The 21,419-nt window shown below is 48.7% G+C and overlaps 1 protein-coding gene across 1 annotated transcript in view; it reads left to right on the top strand.

The window, feature by feature from the left end:
* CFAP74 (cilia and flagella associated protein 74) overlaps nt 1–21,419 on the top strand; it is a 1,328,338-nt gene that overhangs the window by 560,071 nt on the left and 746,848 nt on the right. Inside the window, exons 21-22 of the mRNA XM_078642456.1 lie at nt 8,660–8,782; nt 18,002–18,123. Of these exons, the coding sequence (XP_078498582.1) occupies nt 8,660–8,782; nt 18,002–18,123 (245 nt within the window). The remainder of the gene's footprint in view (nt 1–8,659; nt 8,783–18,001; nt 18,124–21,419) is intronic.

Here is a 21,419-nt window from a genome sequence, read left to right as displayed (position 1 = left end):
AGCATAACAATGGACAGGAAGCATTTGAGGCTCACCGCCTTTCCATGCTGTTCCAGCTTAGGGCTGGGTGTGAAGCACCTCCACACAGAGCAGGCTTTGTTTATGACCCCCGAGAGCAAAAGGCTCCCACTTCAGGGGGCCAAAAACATATCTTGAGATGATAGGCTGATACGGACCAGTCAGGCACGCAGTAGTGGTTTGGTAGGTTTGAAGGGGGCACCTCTGAGGTGCCCTCTGAGTGTATTTATTAATGAGTTCAGTGTGGGGTCATTGTTCTGAGAAGTTTGGCACCACACGTCTTGGAATTCTGTGAAGCCATCATGGAGCTGTAGAACTCGAAGTGACAAGTTCCCAGCCCAAGTACTCAGTATGGCTTCACTGTGCACTTACAATGTCTAAGAATGGACCTAGGCGATATAGGGGCATATCTGCTCACGCAGTTATGCCCTCACATGAGGTATAGTGCACCCTGCATCTGAAAGAAACAGGTTAGTATTAGATTCCTTACCTTAGAATATCCCCAGGCGTCAGACTGGATCCGGAAACTTTTGCATAGCAGTACCCTTGCGCGTCGGTTGGCATCGTCTGCGGCTCCACGTCCGTCATCGGCGTCATTGGCGCCGGGATGATGTCGCCGGAGTACTTAGACGCCGCCCTCATGCGCTGACGTCAGTTCTTCTTTTTTCCATGCCAGCAAGCGCCGTCGGTTACCGACCCCCTTCGTCGGTGCCTTCACTGTCTAGGCCCCGACCACGACGACAAGTCCTCCTCCGACTGCCGGGCCCTGACGTCCAAAGCTAGACGGGAGTGGTCCCGTAAGTGACTCGAGCTCCGGCAGTCCGCCCCGTGCCGCTCGAGGTCCCGGTCCGGAAGGAGGCCGAGGGACCGGTCGCGGGGCCGGAGTCACCACAGTTCCGGGAGTCGTCATCAGTCTTCAGGCTCGAAGTCCTCAGGTAAGAGGCACAAGCAGTCGAAGAGGCGACATCGCTCTTCTGACTCCCTCCGACGCTCATGCGACGCGGCCGGAGGTTCGGGCGACACTGCCCCCGTGGCTCTGCCGGAGCCGCAGGCGTCGCGGCCTGCTCCATACCCGCCGGTCCCTGGGCAGAACGCGACGCCGGAGGAGATCGAGTCCTTCCTCATGGCCATGAGGTCACTCGCTCCTCCGTCGGGTCCCGCGGCGCCTTCGGGCCAAGCCGCCCCGATGAGTCCCCACACGGGCCGGGTGCTTCGGCCCCGGCGCCGTCGGGTGCTTTGGCCCCGACGCCGCAGGGCCCCGCCGGATCCGGCTCCGGATCCGGGTCGTCGCCGGTCGACCTCATGACCTCGCCGGCGCCAACCCCTAGGGTGTCGTCCCTGGTGCCGTCCCAGGATGACGCTGTCCCTGGTCCTACCCTCGATTCGGGTCCGGCGTTGGAGCGGCGCCGCTTGGCACCGCTATCGACGCCGATGGGAGACTTTTACTTCTACGACCCGGCCCCATCCTTTGAACCTGAGTACCAGGTGATGGGTGACAAGGAGGATTGGGAGGGGTCCGAGGACCCTCTGGCATGTGAGTGCCAGTCTTCTCAGGACTGGACAGGTGAGCTTGGGGAGGCCAGTGGTCTGGACACTTCGCCCGACACTGGTTTTGTCTCCCCTCCTACTGTAGCTTCGGAGGAGGGGGCTGCCTATAGTGTGGTGCTGACGCAGGCTGCCAAGGCCTTGGGCCTTGAGCTCCCCGTCGCGGACTAACCTCATCACTGAGGTCCTTAAACCGCAGGCAAGCTCGGCTGCCCTTTAATGAGGCCTTGTCAAACGTTCTTCTGGGCACTTGGTCCAAGCCCGCTACAGGGCTGCCTGTAGATAGGAACATGGCCAGGCACCACCGCCCGGCTCCGGGCGACCCTTGTTTCCTGTCCACCCACCCCACCCCCCAGAGCCTGGTCATCCAGGCCTCTAACTCCCAGACCGCATTCCCGACAGCTCCCCCGATCGTGAATCCAAGATGTATGAGCAATACGGGAAGAAGGTATTCTCCTACCTGAGTTTGGGGTTGCGGTCAGTCAACACCGCGTGCCTCTTGGGCAGTTACACCCACTCTCTGTGGGACACGGTTGCGGACGTGCTGCAACAATGTCCGGAGGGGGTCCGGACTAAACTCGCCCAAGCCCTTGCGGAGGGTCGAGATGCGGCATGGTATTCCATCCGGTGTGGGCTGGATACCACGATACGTCGCCACGCCTGGTTGAGGTCTGCCAACTTTTCGGCTGATGTCCAAAACACCCTTATGGACATGCCGTTTGATGGCCGTCGCCTCTTTGGCGACAAGGCAGACCATGCGCTTGAGCGCTTTAAGGACTCCAGGGCTACGGCCAAGTCCTTGGGCCTCTCGGCCCGCGCCAGCAAACGGCTGCCTTTCGCCCCTTTCGTGGCTAAGGAAGGGGCGCCCCCACACGTCCTGCCAGCCACGGGCCGCAGACTACCATCCAGCGCGGTGGCGGATGTGGGAATCGCCGTGGCGGCGGTCAGGGACAACGGCGAGGCCAGTCCACACCTACCCCTGCAGCATCCACCTCAAAAACCTCCTAGTCCGAGCTTTCAGGCCCATGTGACGCCAGTGGGGGGCAGGGTTCGCCATCACCACCTCCACTGGCGCACTGTCACATCGGGCAGGTGGGTACTGCAAATCGTCCAAAGGGGCTACTCCCTCCCCTTCGAGGCGTCCCCACCAGCCATGCCACCGCAGTTCCACCACATGTCCGGGGATCACTTGAAACTTCTACAAGAGGAAGTTACAGCCCTCTTGGCCAAGGGGGCCATCGAGTGCGTTCCTGGGCCAGAAGTAGGGTGTGGTTGATTCTCCCACTACTTTCTGGTACCCAAGAAGGGCAAAGGGGGCCTACGCCCTATCTTGGACCTGCGGAACGTCAACGGCCGCCTCCGGAAGGAGCAGTTCAAGATGCTGACACTGACTCATGTCTTAGCTGCCCTGGACCCGGGAGACTGGATGGTAGCGTTGGACTTGCAGGACGCATATTTTCACATCCCCGTCCTGCCGGCCCACCGGTGTTACCTGCGGTTCACGGTAGGCCACGAGCACTTTCAGTTTACCGTGCACCCCTTCGGCCTTATCAGCACCCCACGGGTGTTCACGAAAGTGATGGCGGTGGTCGCAGCTCATCTGCGCAGGTTAGGGGCTTCAGTCTTCCCCTACCTCGACGACTGGTTGTTGAAGGCGGGCTCACCCCAGACAGTCGTCAGCCACCTCCAGACTACGGCCGACCTCCTGCACCTGCTGGGGTTCTCCATCAATGTGCCGAAGTCACACCTGTGCCCCTCTCAGAAGCTCCTCTCCATTGGAGCGGTTCTAAACTCGGCGCAGTTTCAGGGTTTATCCACCCGAACAACGGATTCGGGATATTCAGGCTCTGATTCCGATCTTTCAGTCGTTATCCTGAGTCTCGGTCAGGTTGACGCTGCGGCTCCTGGGGCTGATGGCCTCCTGCATCCTTCTGGTGCATCACGCTAGGTGGCGGATGCGGGCTCTGCAGTGGGACCTGAAGTTTCAGTGGGCCCAGCATCAGGGCAACTTGTCCGACCATATCTTGATCTCGGAGGGCACTGCAAGACAGTTGCAGTGGTGGCTCACGGACCGCGATTGGGTCAGCGGCAGATCCCTCTCCTTACCCCAACCGGAGCACGTAGTTGTGACGGACGCGTCCCTCCAGGGCTGGGGGAGCCACATGGGAGAGGCGGAGATCAGAGGCCTCTGGTCTCCGGCGGAGTTCCGGCTCTACATCAACATTCTGGAGCTGCAGGCGATCCGGCTTGCACTGAAGGCATTCCTCCCCTCTGTACAGGGGAGTGTAGTGCAGGTGTTCACGGACAACACCACCGCCATGGGGTACTGCAACAAACAAGGCGGGGTGGGGTCGTGGACCCTATTCCAGGAGGTTCTGCGCCTCTGGCAGTGGCTGGAACATCAGGGCGTGACCCTGGTGATTCAACACCTGGTAGGTTCCCTGAACGCCAGGGCGGACGAACTCAGCCGGTGAATGATGGATCACGAATGGTGTCTGAACTCGGACGTGGCGCAAGGCCTCTTTCAGCAGTGGGGAGAGCCTTGGTTAGATCTATTCGCCACAGAAGAGAACGCGCAATGTTATCAGTTCTGCTCGTTGGAATTTCCAAGGCGGCACTCGCTCGGAGACGCTTTTCGTCGCGAGTGGAGCTGCAGTCTATTGTACGCCTTTCCGCCTAAACCACTTCTGCCCAGAGTGCTGAAGAAGATCAGGCACGACCGGGCCCAAGTTATCCTTGTGGCTCCGGACTGGGCAAGAAGATATTGGTATCCAGAGCTACTCAGCATGTCTCTCGATTACCCAATTCGTCTGCCTCTTCAGGAGGACCTTCTGTCGCAGCAGCAGGGGACGGTCCTCCACCCGAACCTGTCCAGTCTCCACCTCCATGCTTGGAGATTGAGCGGCGACAGTTGAGGCCATTTGACTTGCCTCCTGAAGTTTGTAATGTGATTCTGGCAGCCAGGCATCCCTCCGCAAAGTCGGTATACGCCTGCAGGTGGAACAGATTTGTGGCATGGTGCACAGCAAAGACTGTGGATCCACTCTCTGCCCCCCTTTCTGAGGTTCTCCTCTTCCTTCTTTTTCTTTCCCAGCAGGGCTCTGCTCTGGGCACTATCAAGGGCTACCTTTCTGCCCTTTCCGTCTTCTTGAGGCTACCTGATCAGCCTTCTTTGTTCAAGTCCCCGATTGTTAATAGATTCTTGAAGGGCATCACTCATATGTTCCCCCCGTTCCTTTCGTGATGCCCCAGTGGGACTTGAACCTGGTTCTGACTTACCTGATGTGCGCTCCTTTTGAGCCGCTTCATAACTGTCCTCTCCGTCTTCTTACACTTAAGACTGCCTTCCTGGTTGCCATCACTTCTGCCAGGAGAGTGAGTGAGCTCCAGGCTCTTTCCTCTAAACCTCCTTTCCTTTCTGTCCATCCAGACAAGGTTGTGTTGCGGACAAGACCCTCTTTCCTGTCCAAGGTAGTCACAGCCTTCCACACAAGGCAGTCCATCACCTTGCCCACCTTCTTTCCGCCTCCGCATCCCTCGAAAGAGGAAGAGGGGCTCCACCGTCTGAACCCAAAACGGGCGCTCTCTTTCTACTTGGATCGCACACGCCAGTTCCGGGTGAATGACCAACTCTTTGTTGGTTACGTGGGCGCTAAGAAGGGGCGGGTGGTGCGCAAACGGATCATCTCACGGTGGGTCATGTTGTGCATCAAGGAATGCTACTCTTTGGCTAAGAAGGAGCCTCCTGTTGGGCTGAGGACCCATTCCACTCGGGCCACGGCGGCTACTACTGCCCTGGGCCGTGGAGTCCCCTTGCAGGACATCTGTCAGGCAGCTAAGTGGGCCTCGCTGCACACGTTCGCAAGACACTACTGCCTGAACAGCCAAGTCCGGAGGGATGGCTTCTTTGGCCGTTCCGTCCTCCAGGAATTTCTGGTGTGATTATTGGTTTGCAGACCCACCACCGGGGTTGGTATTGCTGGGGTATCTATTCTAAGGTAAGGAATCTAATACTAACCTGTTTCTTTCAGATGCACAAGTTACTTACCTTCGGTAACGATCTATCTGTAAGAAACAGTAGTTAGTATTAGATTCCTTACCGCCCCTCCCATCCTCCCCGTTCTGCGAACCGATATCTAGGGTTAAGGTCATCTCCTTTCAGGGCCCTAGTTTCTTGGCACCAGTATTGTTTTTTTCATGGCTCTGCGTTTCTGGCGTGGAAAAGCTGTGTATAAGAACTGACGTCAGCGCGCGAGGGCGGCGTCTAAGTACTCCGGCGACGTCATCCCGGCACCGACAGTGGACGCGGAGCCGCAGACGACGTCTACCGACGCGCAAGGGTACTGCTACGCAAAAGTTTCCGGATCCAGTCTGCGTCTGGGGATATTCTAAGGTAAGGAATCTAATACTAACTACTGGTTCTTACAGATATATCGTTACCAAAGGTAAGTAACTTGTGCTTTAGGGCTGTAAGGCCTGCTGTAGGTGTGCCTTACCTATGCCTCTTGCAGTGCTGGTAAGCCTGGCACACAAGGATGTGTGGCATGTTGACTCTGCACTTTTGTCTGCACCAAAACACGCAGGCTGCAGTGGCAGTGTGCATGTGTTTGGTGAGGGGCCTCTTAGTGTCGCACAATACCTGCTGTAGCTCTCTCTGGTCACAATGTTCTTGGTCACAATGTCCTTGGTATCACTGGGACCTTTTACAAGGGGTTTATATCTGGGACATAGGCATGTTGATTGTGGAAACAAAGGTACAGGGTTGGGAAAGAACACAGGCACTGGGAACCTGGTTAGCAGGAACACAATGCATATTTAGTCAAAGGCGAATCAGAGTCAGTCAAAAAGTGGTGGGTAACCATGCCAAAAGGGGGTACTTCCCTACAATATGATTAAGGAATATTGGTGCGGTTGAAAGATAAGGGGCAAGAATCTTGAGGGGTGGTTCATTTTCCCTGCTGACATTAGGGTTCATGGTAATGTTGCTACACCATTGATCCTATAGAGTGACTAGTTAGCACCTACCTACTTCCAAGATGCCTACTTTCATATTCCTATCAGTAATACCTCAGATTTTCTACAGAGTGTGAGGGCTGTCATTACAGATACCAGTTGGCCTCAAGTATGCTTGAAGGGTGATTATTAGGGTGCTCTCATTGTTTTCTACTTGGACTCCCTGGCTCAGTGTCTATCCAGTTTAGCGAATGAGTTTGACACCATGTTCACATGTTTGGATCCTGGCATGTCCTCTCAATTTTACATCCTTGAATCCCTTTGGGATACCAATAAACATGTATTAACTGCCAAATAAACCCCACAGTGGTGAATGTGTGCACCCCAAATTTGCCTGTTATGGTGTAGAACTGTATCTACTCCTAAAGGGCATACACATTTATCCATATCTTGATAACTGTCTGAAATAAAAGCATTGTCTCCCGACTACATGGCAAGACAACTTACAATTAGTGTGCAGCACTGTTAATAACTTAGATTATCCCATAGGCATCAAGGAGTCTCACTCAGATCCTTGGCAAAGACATCAGTCTGTAGGAGGTTTCCTGGGCACTTCTTTGGGAATCTCCTATCCTACACCTGAGAGAGTTGGGGCACTAAAACAAACAATCGAACATTTTTCTTGAGACTTCAGTCATAAGCATGATGGTTTCAGCGTCTGAACACACTTGTCTCAAAATTGATTTTAAACCGTGTACTTTCCTTTTGTCCAGCTCCTCATGGGTCAGTTCTTTGTCCCGCCAATTAACCAATTTACAGTATAGACCAACTCCTCATATGATTTCTGGGCAGCTCACTGGGATGATCTGAACAATTACAGAAACAACAGTCCATTCTTCAGGGAAAATTGTCTTCCTGCTCAGCACCATCAATTTGTGTTTTAACATTTGCTGAAACATGCTTCCAGTTTCTGTGGAACTAGGCTAATCAGCTCTGAGCCTTGGAGTTTCAAAACAATGTAGTCCTTTAGAACATTTGTCTAGATGAAAACAAAAACACTATTCAGGCGGGCATTTTGAGAGGTTTTACCACAAATGGGGAATGAAACAGATTACCCTTCAGTCTGTTTCTTTTCATATAGATTTTATGGTGGATGAAACAGATTACCCTGCAGTCTGTTTCTTCCCATACAAATCATATGGTGCATGAAACATGTTAACCTGTAGTCTATTCCTTCTAATATAGATATTTTGTTTCTTTAAATGACCACCGCTAATGCCCCCAGTTTGCCTCTCAACTGACAACAGGAAAAGATACACAGGGGGTACATTAGTCAGGAAATATGTATTTTACATTCTGCCAACTCTTCTGTCCAAAGGACTCCGCAGAAAGCCAATACCCCCATTGTGGCCAAGGCATACTAGGTTTTCAGATCCAGTTCTGGAACTGAGCTGGGATTGTTGGTAGCACTTCAGCAGCAACTGTGGCATCTGAGTGAGGAATGGATGGGGCCAGATGAAATACCTTTGAAGTGAATGCTTGTTTTGGAGAATCTTTATTTTCGGTCCTATGTTTGATGAAGGAATTCCCAACCAGCTGTGGTCGTATCATACTGGGCATTGAACCATTCCACATAATCCTTAAACCTTCATCTCTAGGGCATTGCACTGCTGCAAACCTTAAGAGAAAACCTATGCCCTTACTGGGTATATTCTGTGAACTTCACTGTTCCCCTTCTTCTAGGGAAGTATGGTACACAATAAACACACTGCTCATCCAGAACTGCGTAACTTACTCCACAACAAGCAAAAGATCAGAGCTTGCTAGACACAAAGAACAGCTGGAAAACAGACTTATATGCGCACATGATCCCTGATCTGTGTTGAAATAGGCATATCAGACAAACCCCATTATTAGCATGCCAGAGCGGTGCAGTATTATAAGGCAGTACCAACGGCAGATGTGCACTATTGAAATACTGGCCATTGTCTGTGGAAGAACAATGAGCCTGTGGCCAAGGTACCCAGAATCTAGCAGAATGTTGTGCTGACTCGCAACCAAATTATGTAGATTATATTAATTTTCATTTGTAAGGTGATACTGTTTTTGCACTATTAATGTAACTGGTTTTTTTTCTCCTTAGGTTCGTGAAGGCGACATCGGCCCCTTTGCCACTGTGAAGCTTCATGTTATTTTCACCCCAGTCATACCTGGGAAAGCAGTCAATGACTTTGAGATCACATTTGACAATCCTGACTGCAGACCTGTGAGTTTTCCATAAAGCATAAGCATAGAATGTAATCTGCAACTTTTCTAATTGGACATTCATTTTGAAGCTCTACCTTCTTTTCTTACATCACATCTTCACAACGTTACTGATACATTTCTAGATTAATGTTAACCTACTTCTATTTCAGCCCTCATGTTCATCTTATCTAGAATAGGGTTTAAAAGGGGCAAAGTGACCTAAGCAGGTTAATATTTGTTTGCTAACATGGGTATCTTCATCAAATTCTTGGACACTGAAAATATATTTCCTCATGGAAGATCCTTGCACCTTTAAAACATCCAAAATGTTTATCTAAATAAATAGAACAACAATGCTTGCATAAATACTGCACTTGCTCTCCATATTTGTCTGTTAATAGAATTGTGCTTGACTTATCCCTAAGAAAAACCTCTTTAGAAATTTTAAAATGAGATTAAAGTATATGAAACAGCCTTGTTCCACCCAACTTTCCCTCCTTTTTTATAAAACAGAATAATATGAAAAATAATGTTTTATTGGGCATACAGCCACATAAGGAGGAGAAACTGCGCTGTCACTTTAAGGCTAACCAAGGACCTCTGCAATCACAACATGCGCCAAAGTGACTATTAGCCTTCACTTCACTTTTCTGGCTCTTTGAGGAGGAACCCATAACACAGAGCTTTGCACATCGATAAGTTTTTTCAGATGTATTCCTTGTGTGCAATATTTTTCATGTTTGTCCCAACATCGTATGCACTTAACTGAGATCAACTGTGACTTGAAAGATTTACCATACAGTAGTCATGAGCCTAGTATGACCACCCAGCCTCAAAATGGATCTGCAATTAGATCAAGAGAAAGTTAGACATTATAGCCCTTTACACAAACTGTTCCTATCTTTGCATTAACTATAGGAAGAATATGTCAGTTATGATTTGTGTTGAGATCATTGTCTCCCAAGTTCTACTGTTTGGGTCACCAGCTTCTTATCAGTATTGAGAGGGGACCATTCAGTCTTTATATGTGTTAACAAACCTTTAGCAAGGTAGGAGGTGTTTGAGAAGCCCAGTATCGCTGAAAGATGTAATAATTATCCTATGCCCCCCCTTTGCATATTTTATGTTATGTTATAAACCTCTAATGGAAAATGCTTCTTCTCAAAACAAATTTTATATGGGACAGTCTCATGGTACAATTATTAAGTACCATGAGATTATCTGTCAACCACCGGCCTCCAAATGACATATTTAAATAGTTTGTGGTGCCACACAGGAAATTTATGGGAGGGCCTTAAGCACAAAACACATCGCTAAGCTGCTCTCTTGCATAGGTAGTAAGCTGAAAGGTTCTGTGATGTTATCAAGCTCCCTAAAGGAAGCGGGAAGCAGTACAACGAGCATCACTGTAAACAAGATCTTATCGCCACCAACCCTAAAGGTACCTGTCTCCTTCTGTTGGCCCCCCAAAAAATAATTTTAACTTCGTCCTATGAAGCTTTATAGGGGTGAGACAGTCACATGTCCTAAAAATGGACTCTGACACTGTTTCTTTAATCAGCCATTTCCTGCCTTTGATCAATGTCTCTAAAGCTTTCCAGGTAACAGAGCCAGAAGGCTCACTGTCTGCTTTGCACAGCACAGAGTTATAGATCGTTCTAGCTGCAGATTCCTTATCTTAAAATAATCCCCAGGCGATTCAGATCTGGAATATATTTGTGAACAGTACGCCTGCGGCTGGTAGGTGGAATTGTTCAGCTCCACGTGTCATCGTCCTCACCAGAAGTGACATACGCGGTGTCTATAAAATAAAGGCGCCACTCCAGTTCGCTGATGTCAGTTCTTTTTCTTTGCGCTAGTCAGCACAGATCAGGGAAGAGCTATCCCCTTATCTTTTTTGACTGAGCTTTTTTCGACTTTTTGTTAACATGTTTATCAACACTTGTCTCCTGGTGCATCAAGCATGTCAGCTAGGAAAGCTGGTTTCAAGCTGTGTGGCGCCTGCCACCGACAAATATCAGTGATGTACCAGCATTTGGTGTGCCTGTGATGTTTGGAGTGCAACTATGATGCGAAGACCTTGATTGATTGCAGCGCCATGTTCCCCAAGGCCTTAAAGGAGCAATCCATCAAGCTCATTGGCACTCAATGTGCAACACCATGACATTCACAATCTCTGTCGAGAGGAAGGTCCTGGGATCAGTCGCGGACCACTCCAAGAGCTTGTGGTCACAGTCGTGGTCATCAGGGAAGTTGGACATGTCCCACAGATGCAAGAAGAGCAAGAAGTCGAAGACTTCTTCGACTACTTCATGTCTGTCTAAGTCATCTGACGAGATGAGGGAGGGTCAGTAGAGCTGTCTGAGGACAACTGGCATGAAGATCTAGTGGAAGCCATTGGTCTGGACACCTCCCCAGATACTGGCCTTGTCTCCTCCCCTAATGTGGCTAGGGAGGAGGTGCATCATTTGCCAAGGGTGGTACGGAGGGTGGCTAAGGTCCTAGACCTTACCCTACCCTCAGTGGCAGTCAAGATGAACGTCTTGATGGAGGTGCTTCATCCGGGAGTTACCCCCTCTGAACCTTTATTCTCACACAGTGAAGCCCATACTGATGTCCTAGTTGGAGCCTGGTCAAAGCCCTCCACAGGAGCGCATGTGCACAGGACAATTGACCACAGCCATCGCCTGTCCCGGGGGACCCTAGTTTCTTTACCCTGCAAACCACCCTGGAGCTTGGTGGTACAGGCCTCCACCTCCAAAATTCACCCTGGCGCATTCCCTACCACACCACCGGGCTGGGAATCCAAAAGGCTGGGTACCTTCTGGAAGAGGGTGTTCTCTTCCTCCAGCTTGGTACTGTGGTTGTAGAACACCACGTGCCTCTCATCTGGTACTCGGTTGTGCAAGTGCTCCCCATTGTCTCGGAAGAGGCCCAAGCCATACTCTTTCAAGTAATTTCTGATGGGAGAGACGCAGCCAGGTTCACCATTCGATGTGGAGTGGATGCGACCTACTTACTGGGCAGAGCAATTTCCCCGTTGGTGACCCTTAGGTGCCATGCCTAACTGCGAACCACTGACTTACTGGGAGATGTCCAAACCTCGCTCATGAGCATGCCCTTTGATGCCTCTCAGTTAGGTGGAGGCAAGGCGGACTCTGTGCTTGAGTGCTTTAAAGATAGCAGAGCTAAGCCAGGTCCTTGAGCCTTTCCAGAGCCCCACGCCAACCACCCCGCCCTGTAATCCTCACAATCTTTTCATGGCCAAGGACACGGTTCCCACAGACTAGATGAGACAGGCAGCCAGAGGTCGAGCTAGCTCACCACCCTCCCCTGGCAGCCGCAGCCTCCAAACTTCTTTAGTATGTCCTGAGACCAGCTGGACAGCCAGTGGGGGGCAGGATACACCATCACCTGCACCACGGGTGGTCAATAATATCCCACTGTGCAAAGTGGCTACTCTCTCTCCTTTGTAACCACCTCCCGCCCATGGCACCTACTTAAGACAAGTTGACAGAGGACCACCTCTCCTCACTATGTCAGGAAGTCTTTGCTCTCTTGGCCAATAGACGTTAGAAGTAGGTTGTGGTTGCTAGTCCCGCTACTATCTGGAGCCCAAGAAGGAGGGAGGACTATTTTTGACCTGCGCCTTAAACTCTTCCTGAAGAAGGATATATTAAAAATGCTCATGCTCGCACATATCCTGTCTGGCCTGGACCCTGGAGACTGGATGGTTTCAATGGACTTGCAGGATGCTTATTTTTACATCCCCTCCCTTCCTGCCCACTGCACAACCTGCGGTTCACGGTTTTATTTATTTTATTTTTTTATTTATTTATATGCTTCTATAGCGCCTGAATAGACCCCCGAAGGGGTATCTCCGCGCTTTGCCATACAAAGGAGACCAGCTACTCTGCCCATAGACATTTATAGTGAGTGGTGGGAGGGGAGTGAATTAGATGCTGGAAAAAAGGTACGTTTTCAGGGTTTTTCGGAAAGACAGGTGATCAGTACTAAGTTTTAATGCGAGGGGCAGGGTGTTCCAAAGAACAGGCCCTGTGTACGCTAAGGCCCTGCCTCCTTGCCGAGTTTTTTTAATTTTTGGAACCTTAAGGAGCTGGAGGTTGCTTGATCGTAGTGAACGTCCAGGAACATAAGGGAGGAAGGCTGAGGTGAGAAATTTCGGTCCTTTCCCCATCAGGCACTTGTGAATTGTACACAGGATTTTGAATTTGGTCCGCAGTCGCACTGGCAGCCAGTGAAGTTCTGTCAGTAGTGGCCGGGAGGGGGTCCTAGATGGAGCATTCATGACTAACCTCGCGGCCGTATTCTGGACCACCTGAAGTTTGTTAAATTGGCCTTCATTAGCTGACAAAAGAAGGCCATTACAGTAGTCCAGTCTACTAACGATCAGAGCCTGGACCAAGGTCTTTCTGTGGTGATCTGGGAGAAAAGGAAACACCCTTCTCAGCAAAGAAATGACCCCGAAACAGGTGCCAGCAACCTGGTTGACGTGTTCTTTAAAGGTCAGAGACTGATCAAACAGCACTCCCAGATTTCTTATGGTCTGTTTGGGAATAGGGGCAGGTCCTAGTTCAAGCGGCCACCACTCATTGGACCATAGTGTTACTGCTTCCCCATAGAGTACAACCTCTGTTTTGGTCACGTTGCACTGTAAGCAGTTATTTGTCATCCATCTGGAGACTGCCCTCATGCCTTCTGCGAAAGTTCTTTGTAAAGCAGGAGAGAAGGTCTTAAAAGGGAACAGAAGTTGGGTGTCGTCGGCGTAGGACACCGGTATAAACCCAAAGGATCTCACCAAGTCAGCCAGGGGGGCCACGTACACATTAAACAATGTGGGGCTTAGGCATGAGCCCTGTGGCACACCCCTGGTGAGCTCCCTAGCGATGGATTTATGGGAGCCCAATCGGACTTCCTGAGAGCGACCCGAAAGAAAGCTCGCCATGTTAGCCAATAACACTTTCACTTTGCTGTGCTGTGCTCCCCTTCGGCCTTACCAGTGCCTCTCTGGTGTTTACCAAAGTGATGGTGGTGGCTGCAAATCATCTGTGGGGGTCAGGGATTCTAGTCTTTCCCTACCTTGGCAATTAGCTGTTGAACGCAGGCTTGCCCCAGGATGTCGTCTCCCACCTCCAGACTACCGAAAACCTTCTGCAGTCGCTGGGGTTACCTATCAATGTGCCAAAGTCACAACTGGCTCCCTCTCAAATGCTTCCTTTCATAGGAGCTGTTCTGGACACAGTGCAGTGTAGTTTTTTTTTTCCGACTGGCGAGTCAAGGATATTCAGCAATGATACAGATGTTTCAGCCTATATCCTGTATTACGCTGAGACTAACTCTGAGGCTGTTGTGCCTCTTGGCCTGTGCAGTGGAAGCTGAAGTTCCAATGGGCAAAGCATCAGGACAATCTCTCTGACGTGGTCCAGATTGCAGAGGGAACCACAAAAGACCTACAGAGGTGGCTAACAAAGCACGATCTGGTCAGTGGCAGACCCCTTCCCTACCCAGAGCTGACTGTGGTGAGAGATGCATCACTTCCAGGCTTGGGCGGCCATCTGAGAGAGGTGGCGATCAGATAACTCTGGTCTCCAGTGGAATCCGGACTCCATATCAACCTTTTGGATTTCCGAGTGATCCGACTGACATTGAAGACCTTCTTCCTTCAATCAAGGGAACACTGGTGCAGGAGTTCAGGGACAACAACACTGCCATATGGTACTGCAACAAACACGCCAGGGTGAGGTTGAGGACTTTCTTTCAAGAGACTCTGTGCCTCTGGACATGGCTGGAACATCAGGGCATATCCCTGGTGGTTCAACACCTGGCAGGGTCTCTGAACACCACGGCGGACAAACTCAGTAATCAATGCCTAGTAGGTCATGCTTGATGTCTCCATCTGGACATGGCGTTAGGTCTCTTCCAAGAATTGGGAGAGCCTTGGATAGATCTGTTTGCCTCTATCGAACGCTCCATATCAGCAGTTTTGTGCACTGGAGTTTCCAAGTTGGCTTGGAGATGCTTTTTGTCTCAAGTAAAGCTCAGGCCTCCTGTACACCTTTCCTTCAACACCACTGCTGCCCAGAGTTCTCAAGAAGATCAGTAACAACCAGGCCAAACTCTGGTGGCTCTGGATGGGGCATGGAGAGTCTGGTATATCTAGCTTTTGAACATGAGCATGCGTCCTCTGATCAGGCTGCCTCTTTGGGGTGATCTTCTGTTGCAAACACAACAATGATGGACAGAATGTGGATCAATGTCACACATTCACCCCAGTCCAAAGATCTGGGCCCAAATCCATCGTTTTTCCACTCCACACCACCCAGACAATAGACCAGGGTTCTGTATCCGAACCATACAACTCTTTGCCTTCATGTGTGCAGATTGAGTGAAGATAGTTGATAACTTTCAATCTTCTGCCCGAAATCTGTAATGTTATCTTGGCAACCAGGCATCCCTCCACCAAGATTCTGTATGCCTTCCGGTGGAGCAAGTTCATGACATAATGTACAGATAAATACGTTGACCCCTATCTACACCCTCTTTCCAGGTTATTTTCTTTATTCCTACTCTAGCCCAGCAGGACTCTGCTTTGGGCACCTTAAAAGGCAATCTTTCTGCCATGTCGGCATTTCTGCTCTTGCCAGATCAGCCATCCTTGTTGAAGTCCACTCTTGTACATAGGGTTTTCATTATGCCTTAGTGAGACCTCAATTTAGTCCAAACATTTCTGATTTGCACTCTTTTTGAGCCATTACACAGCTGCCTTATCAGGCCCCTTACTATAAAAACGGCCATTCTAGTAGACATTACATTTTCCAAGAGGGTCAGTGAGCTACAGGCATTGTCATCTCAGCCTCCGTACCTTAACATCCTGAAAGACAAGCTGGTTCTTCGGACTAGATCATTCTTCTTATTGAAGGTGGACACTCCTTTTCATGTAGGCCAGTCCATCACCCTGTCTACCTTTTATGCTCCACCTCAACCCTCTAAAGAAGAGGAGAGACTCCATCACCTGAACCCAAAAAGAGTATTGTCATTCTACCTTGACCATACAAAAGAGTTCCTGGTGGATGATCAACTCTTTGTGGGGTACATCGAAGCCAAAAAAGAAAAGGCAGTGCAGAAATGGACCATCTCACTATGGATAGTGCTCTGCATCACATTCTGCTACGCATTGCTTAAAAAGCAACCTCCTGGAGATTTGCAAGCTCATTCTACCAGAGTCAAGGCTGCGACCACTGCATTAGCTAGCGGGGTACCCATCCTGGATATCTGTTAGGTAGCAACGTGGACCTCCGTGCACAGTTTTCTAAGCACTCCTACCTTGTCAGTCAGGTCCGTCGAGATGGGCATTTTGCCTGTTCAGACCTCCAGGACTTTCTAGTATAATCTGTGTCGCAGCCTCGCCTCTGGGGAGGTATTGCTTGGGTATCTTTTCTAAGGTAAGGAATCTGCGGCTAGAAGTCTCTATCAGATCAACAAGTTACTTACTTTTCGTAACGTCTTATCTGGTAGAGACTCTATCTAGTTGCAGATTCCTTACCAACCGACCCATCCTCCCTGCTCTGCGAACTGATTCAGAGTGAAGGGCTGTTACCCTTTTAAGGGCCCTGTTTGACACACCAGTAGTCAGTGCTCTTCATGCCTCCACACTTCTGGCATGGAAAATCTCAAAAAGAAACTGACGTCATTGCTCTGGGTAGACTCATATTTAGGAAGCGTGCACATCACTTTAGGCATGGACAATGCCACCAATGCCAGGTGGAGCTGAACAAGGCCAGCTATCAACGGTACAAATCACTTACCTTTTAATCTGGAAACTTTTTTGTTTACTGATACATAAAATAGTAGGATGGAAATTCAATATGTAAAACGCAGATCTCAACAGGTTCTGCTTAAATTCAACAAAGACTTATATTGTTCCATCAATCCTTTAGATAACCATTTTATCCAAAGCATGTACATTTTAAGCCATCATATATAGGTGAATACACCTACAAAGACACAGAATCTAGTTTTCCTATCCTCATAACTATAAGTACTGAACTGAATAATGTGGTGTATACCTCTAAAGCCACCCTCTTAGCTTTGATATTTTTCATAACACCGTAAATTAACTAATGACCCATGTATACATTAGGTAAAAAGGGTTGGCATTCGTTGTATAATTGCTATAGACTTAAACAGTCACCACAACACCCTCTAGTTGGCCTGGTGGCATGCAAGAGAGGCCAATAAGGGCATGTTTGTGGACTGGGACCTAGCCTTGTTCTCCAAGTAGGGGTGTGTGTAACTCATGTACTTGGCAGTAGGGTAATTATGTGAAATTACAGGAAAATTGAGCAAGATTAAACAAAATTACAAGAGGGGCATGCCCCAGTGCGTGGTGCTATATTCTTAGCTCAAAATGCATCCTTGCATTCAAAATGGACCAAAGGATGCATTTTGCTTTAAATAAATAGCTCTAAATGCAACAGAACACAACCAGCAGCAGCCACTCGTGCTCTGTTCCTGTGCTCTCACAGTAGACACTTTCCACCCAAATTACTCTAGTGTAGACAAGTGGCATAATTGCTTGATTTTCGATCATTTAGTGTCACATGCAATGCACATGGAATGCAAAATTACTCCGATGACTCTCGTGTAATTACAATTTTGTCCAGGCTTAACTCAAAGGTGGTAGTATAGAGCTTGTTGGAGAGGAAAAGGAGTCTGAGCAGGAGAGGAAACTTTATTTGTAATGTTACGGGCAAGTTGTTGTATATCTGTACTGCCATATCACCACAAGAAAGGCAACCTCTGGAAAACAGAAGTCTTGCCTGCAAAGAAGTGTCTAGCTGTGTAAAGTCAGTGCTGCCCTGCCTGCATCCTCCCCAGAAAGCCATGAGGAAGAGGGCCCATATTAGGAGGAGAACAAAAGCCAATAAAGAACTGTTTGGCTAGAGCTTCATTTATGTTTTTGTCCTGCATAATCAGTGATAAAGCTTAAATGTTTTCTTGAAATGCCAGTGAAGATCATTAAAGAATCTTAAACTTTTTCATTTTGCTAATTCTACAGAAATAATAATCTATAAAATAATGAATCCTTTAGCACAGCTGCACTAAGTGTAGTGACCTTAAAAATGTAATTTAATTTTCTTCTCTACAAGAGGTGTTGTGGAAACAGTTTGCTTAATTAATGGCTCAAGGTGCTACTTATTTGTTATTCTTATTCTAGATTCCTATTAAAGTCCTTGGGATTTCCATGGATGTGCCAGTGTGGGTGTCAAGGTCAAACATTGATTTGAAGATCTGTATGTACGACAGACTGTACCAAGACAGCATCGTAATTCACAGCAGGTAAGCTGCCTTGATCTTTTTGAATCTTGCGCTTATATGGCATTCCCTACCACAAGGAGGATACAAGGGAGGAGTAAACAAGAATCGAATTGCACCACACTCTGTGCTAATGTCACTATAATGTCATAGTGATTAAAGGGCTTTTTTTTAAATTATGAAAACTATTCATGAGCACTGTTAGATCAATTGAAAATATAGATTCAGAAGTACTCTGTAAGTGAGTGCATTCATAAAAAGATGTTTTTTGCAAGAAATGGCCATAAAGGCTGTAGTTACATTGGAATATAATTATCAAATTTGGACCATATATCTTTATGTTTCGTTAATCGAATTCTCATTGAATACTCCACCCACTTTAAACTTTGTAGGATCACAAGCACCGCCGTCAGCACACAAGTTCAAAAGTTAAATATATTGTTATCCAGTATTGGGGTATCTTTCATAGATTCACATGCCTGAATCATTCCCCGTCGCCGAGGCGGGAGTCCCACGGTAAATAAAAAAGCAGTGCCAAAGTACATGATAGTAGTAGGCCCAAAGAAAAAGGCCTGAGGCCTAGATCCTAGTAGCCTATCTACATCATTATGCTAAAAAGACCAAAGCCTTTTGTCCCAACAAATCAGCTGTCAGCACCCTCTAGAACACTCTCTGCAGAGCCAGTTCTCCTCAGATTTTCACCGCACGTCGTGTGAAAGGGAGTCTCCCTGAGCTCCAACTCAGTTTATCCTTCAAGATGTCTGACAAGAAGGCCTTGTTCACACCTTGCAGAACCCTCGAAAAAAAGAGAGTCCATGTTGATGATCAACATAAGGACTGTATTTATTGCCTCTACCCTAAGCATGAGGCTAAAGATTGTAAGATTTGCCGAACCTTCCCTTCTGAAACTCTAAGGGATAGGGAGGCAAGAGTCCTGTTGTGGCTTAAATCTTCTTCAAATGAAGATGATGATAGAGCCTCAAACTACAGCAAGAGAGCAAGATCTCAAGACAGTTCGTCAAGTGAGGGGAGAACATATCTTAAATCCTCCCACTCTACTTCTGGCCCTTCTCCACAGGCTTCAGCTCTCAAGGACTCAAAAAGGGAATTTTCAAAAACTGTGAGTAAAAGCTGTTCTGTTTCTTCAGCTTTACCTATGTCGACGACCTCTGTCACGTCTTCAGCTCCTTTGTCGACGGCGACAGTTTCTACTACTTCTATCACTTCTCCTATCCTGTTGACTAGGATTTCTATTGTGACTAAGAAATCCGTCGTCGAGGATTCGTCGATGAAGGCCTCATTGACGAAGCCATCAAAACACTCATCTACGAAGGTACCGTCGACGAAGCTTCCATCGTCGACAAAGACATCTACTGCGCCGTCTACGAGTGCCCCGTCGACGAAGAAATCAAGCCCATCGACGACGGTCCCGTCGACGTCGAGTCCGTCGACGATGGTCCCTTCGCCGTCGAGTCCGTCAACGATGAGTCCATAGACGGTGGTCCCGTTGACGTCGACTCCGTCGACGATGGTCGTATCGACGTTGAATCCGTCGACGACGATCAAAATAAAGAGTCCATCGACGGTAACTCCATCTCCGGTGCTCCCGTCAACAACCGTACCATCTGCAGGAGTGGGGCCTGCTTCAACTAAGTCTTTAGTGGCGGTAACAACCTTTTCAATGCCTATTTCATCAAAAGGCTTTCAGCTTAAGTCTTTCCAAAGGCATGACTCTTCTTATATCTCACCACTTACTCCATCTCACCTCCTAGAGACATATGCCCAAGAGGATGATGATGACTATGATGACGATGACGATGACGATGAAGGAGCTTTTGGGATAGCTTGTCATCCTTCTGAACTGAACATTAAATGTCAGGATGAAGAGGAAGATGGAGACAACTACTCAGAACACTACTACCAATTCGACATTGTTGTTCCTCATCACACAGGATACCAGAGGCACTCTCGGCTTTCAGATTGCAGCCATCTGTTTCCTAACCTTATTCAGGACTTGCTAGCCATGTTAGCTGATTATAGGCAGCGCTTACCCCCACAACAGGTCATTCCACCCCCTCAGCCTATGGTGGTTCTAGATCCTGTTCCTCCACCCGAGGTTCCGACGCCAATTTCTCCAGTTGCAGAACCTCCTCCAGTCAACCAGCCTTCTCAGCCTCCCCGAACTCCGGACACTTCTTCTGATGAGGAAGTAGAAGAAGGTGAGCTGCCAGAGAATCATCACTTGGATCTGTGGGATTCATATATTATCCCCATGCGGTCTCCACCAACTCCACAACCATCGGATTCACCTCCAGAATATATAGGTGGATTTCATAACCTCATGCATCGGGCTGCTACTAGGTTTAAACTTCCAGTAACAGTGGAACAATCCGAATGTTTCCTACACGATTTTAAAGAGGAGAGTAGGAAAATTATCAGAGCCATTCCAATAATAGATTATATATGGAACGAGGGCATCAAGATTATGAAAAATCCTGCATTCGTGCCTGCCGTGCTTCCATGGATTGATAAAAAATATCGTGCTCCGGCCAACAGTCCATCCTGCCTCATCGGACACCCCAGGCCGGATTCTGTCATTTCACAGGCCGCCCAACAAAGGTCGAAAAATCCAGCCACACCCATCACTACACCGCCAGACAAAGAAGGACGTCGTCTTGACCTCATTGGTAAAAAAATGTCAACCATGGCTGCCGCTTCCATCAGGGCAGCGAACTCATTAGCGATCACAGGGCGTTATGATCGCCAAATGTGGTCGGATATGGCGGTCTGATTAACCTCATTCCAGAGGAGAAACAACAGGAAGCTCGGAAAATTCTACTGGAGGGAGAGCGTGCAGCAGCAGAGACCATCGATTTCGCTTTGGACATCGTCAATACAAACTTCAGGCAACTGGCTGGGGCTGCAGTTCTCAGGCGCCAGGGTTGGTTAAAAGCTACCACCTTCCGACCAGAGGTCCAAACAAAATTATTAGATATGGCCTACAACGGCGAATCTTTGTTTGGCAAACATATTGACAAAGCCCTCCAAGCAGTCAAGACCGATAGCGTGGAACATTCAGAGGCGCTAGAGGGCGTGGCTATTCCTCTAGAGGAGGTTACAATACACAACAGAACAGGCAATATCAGCCTCAATATCGGCAAAATTACCAATCATCATACCGGAATCCAATACGGCTGGTTTCTCTTGCCAAGGAGGCCGAAAACGCTCCAACAATCAAGGGCGAGACTCTAATAGAAAACAGTGAATTCAGTCGGGCGCCAAGCACACTTCCTCCCCTCCCTCTGGGCACGAAAATGTAA

This window comes from Lissotriton helveticus, chromosome 5_1 (assembly GCF_964261635.1).
Source record: "Lissotriton helveticus chromosome 5_1, aLisHel1.1, whole genome shotgun sequence".
In the NCBI taxonomy this organism is placed as follows: domain Eukaryota; kingdom Metazoa; phylum Chordata; class Amphibia; order Caudata; family Salamandridae; genus Lissotriton; species Lissotriton helveticus.
This window is presented reverse-complemented; position numbering and strand designations above follow the sequence as displayed.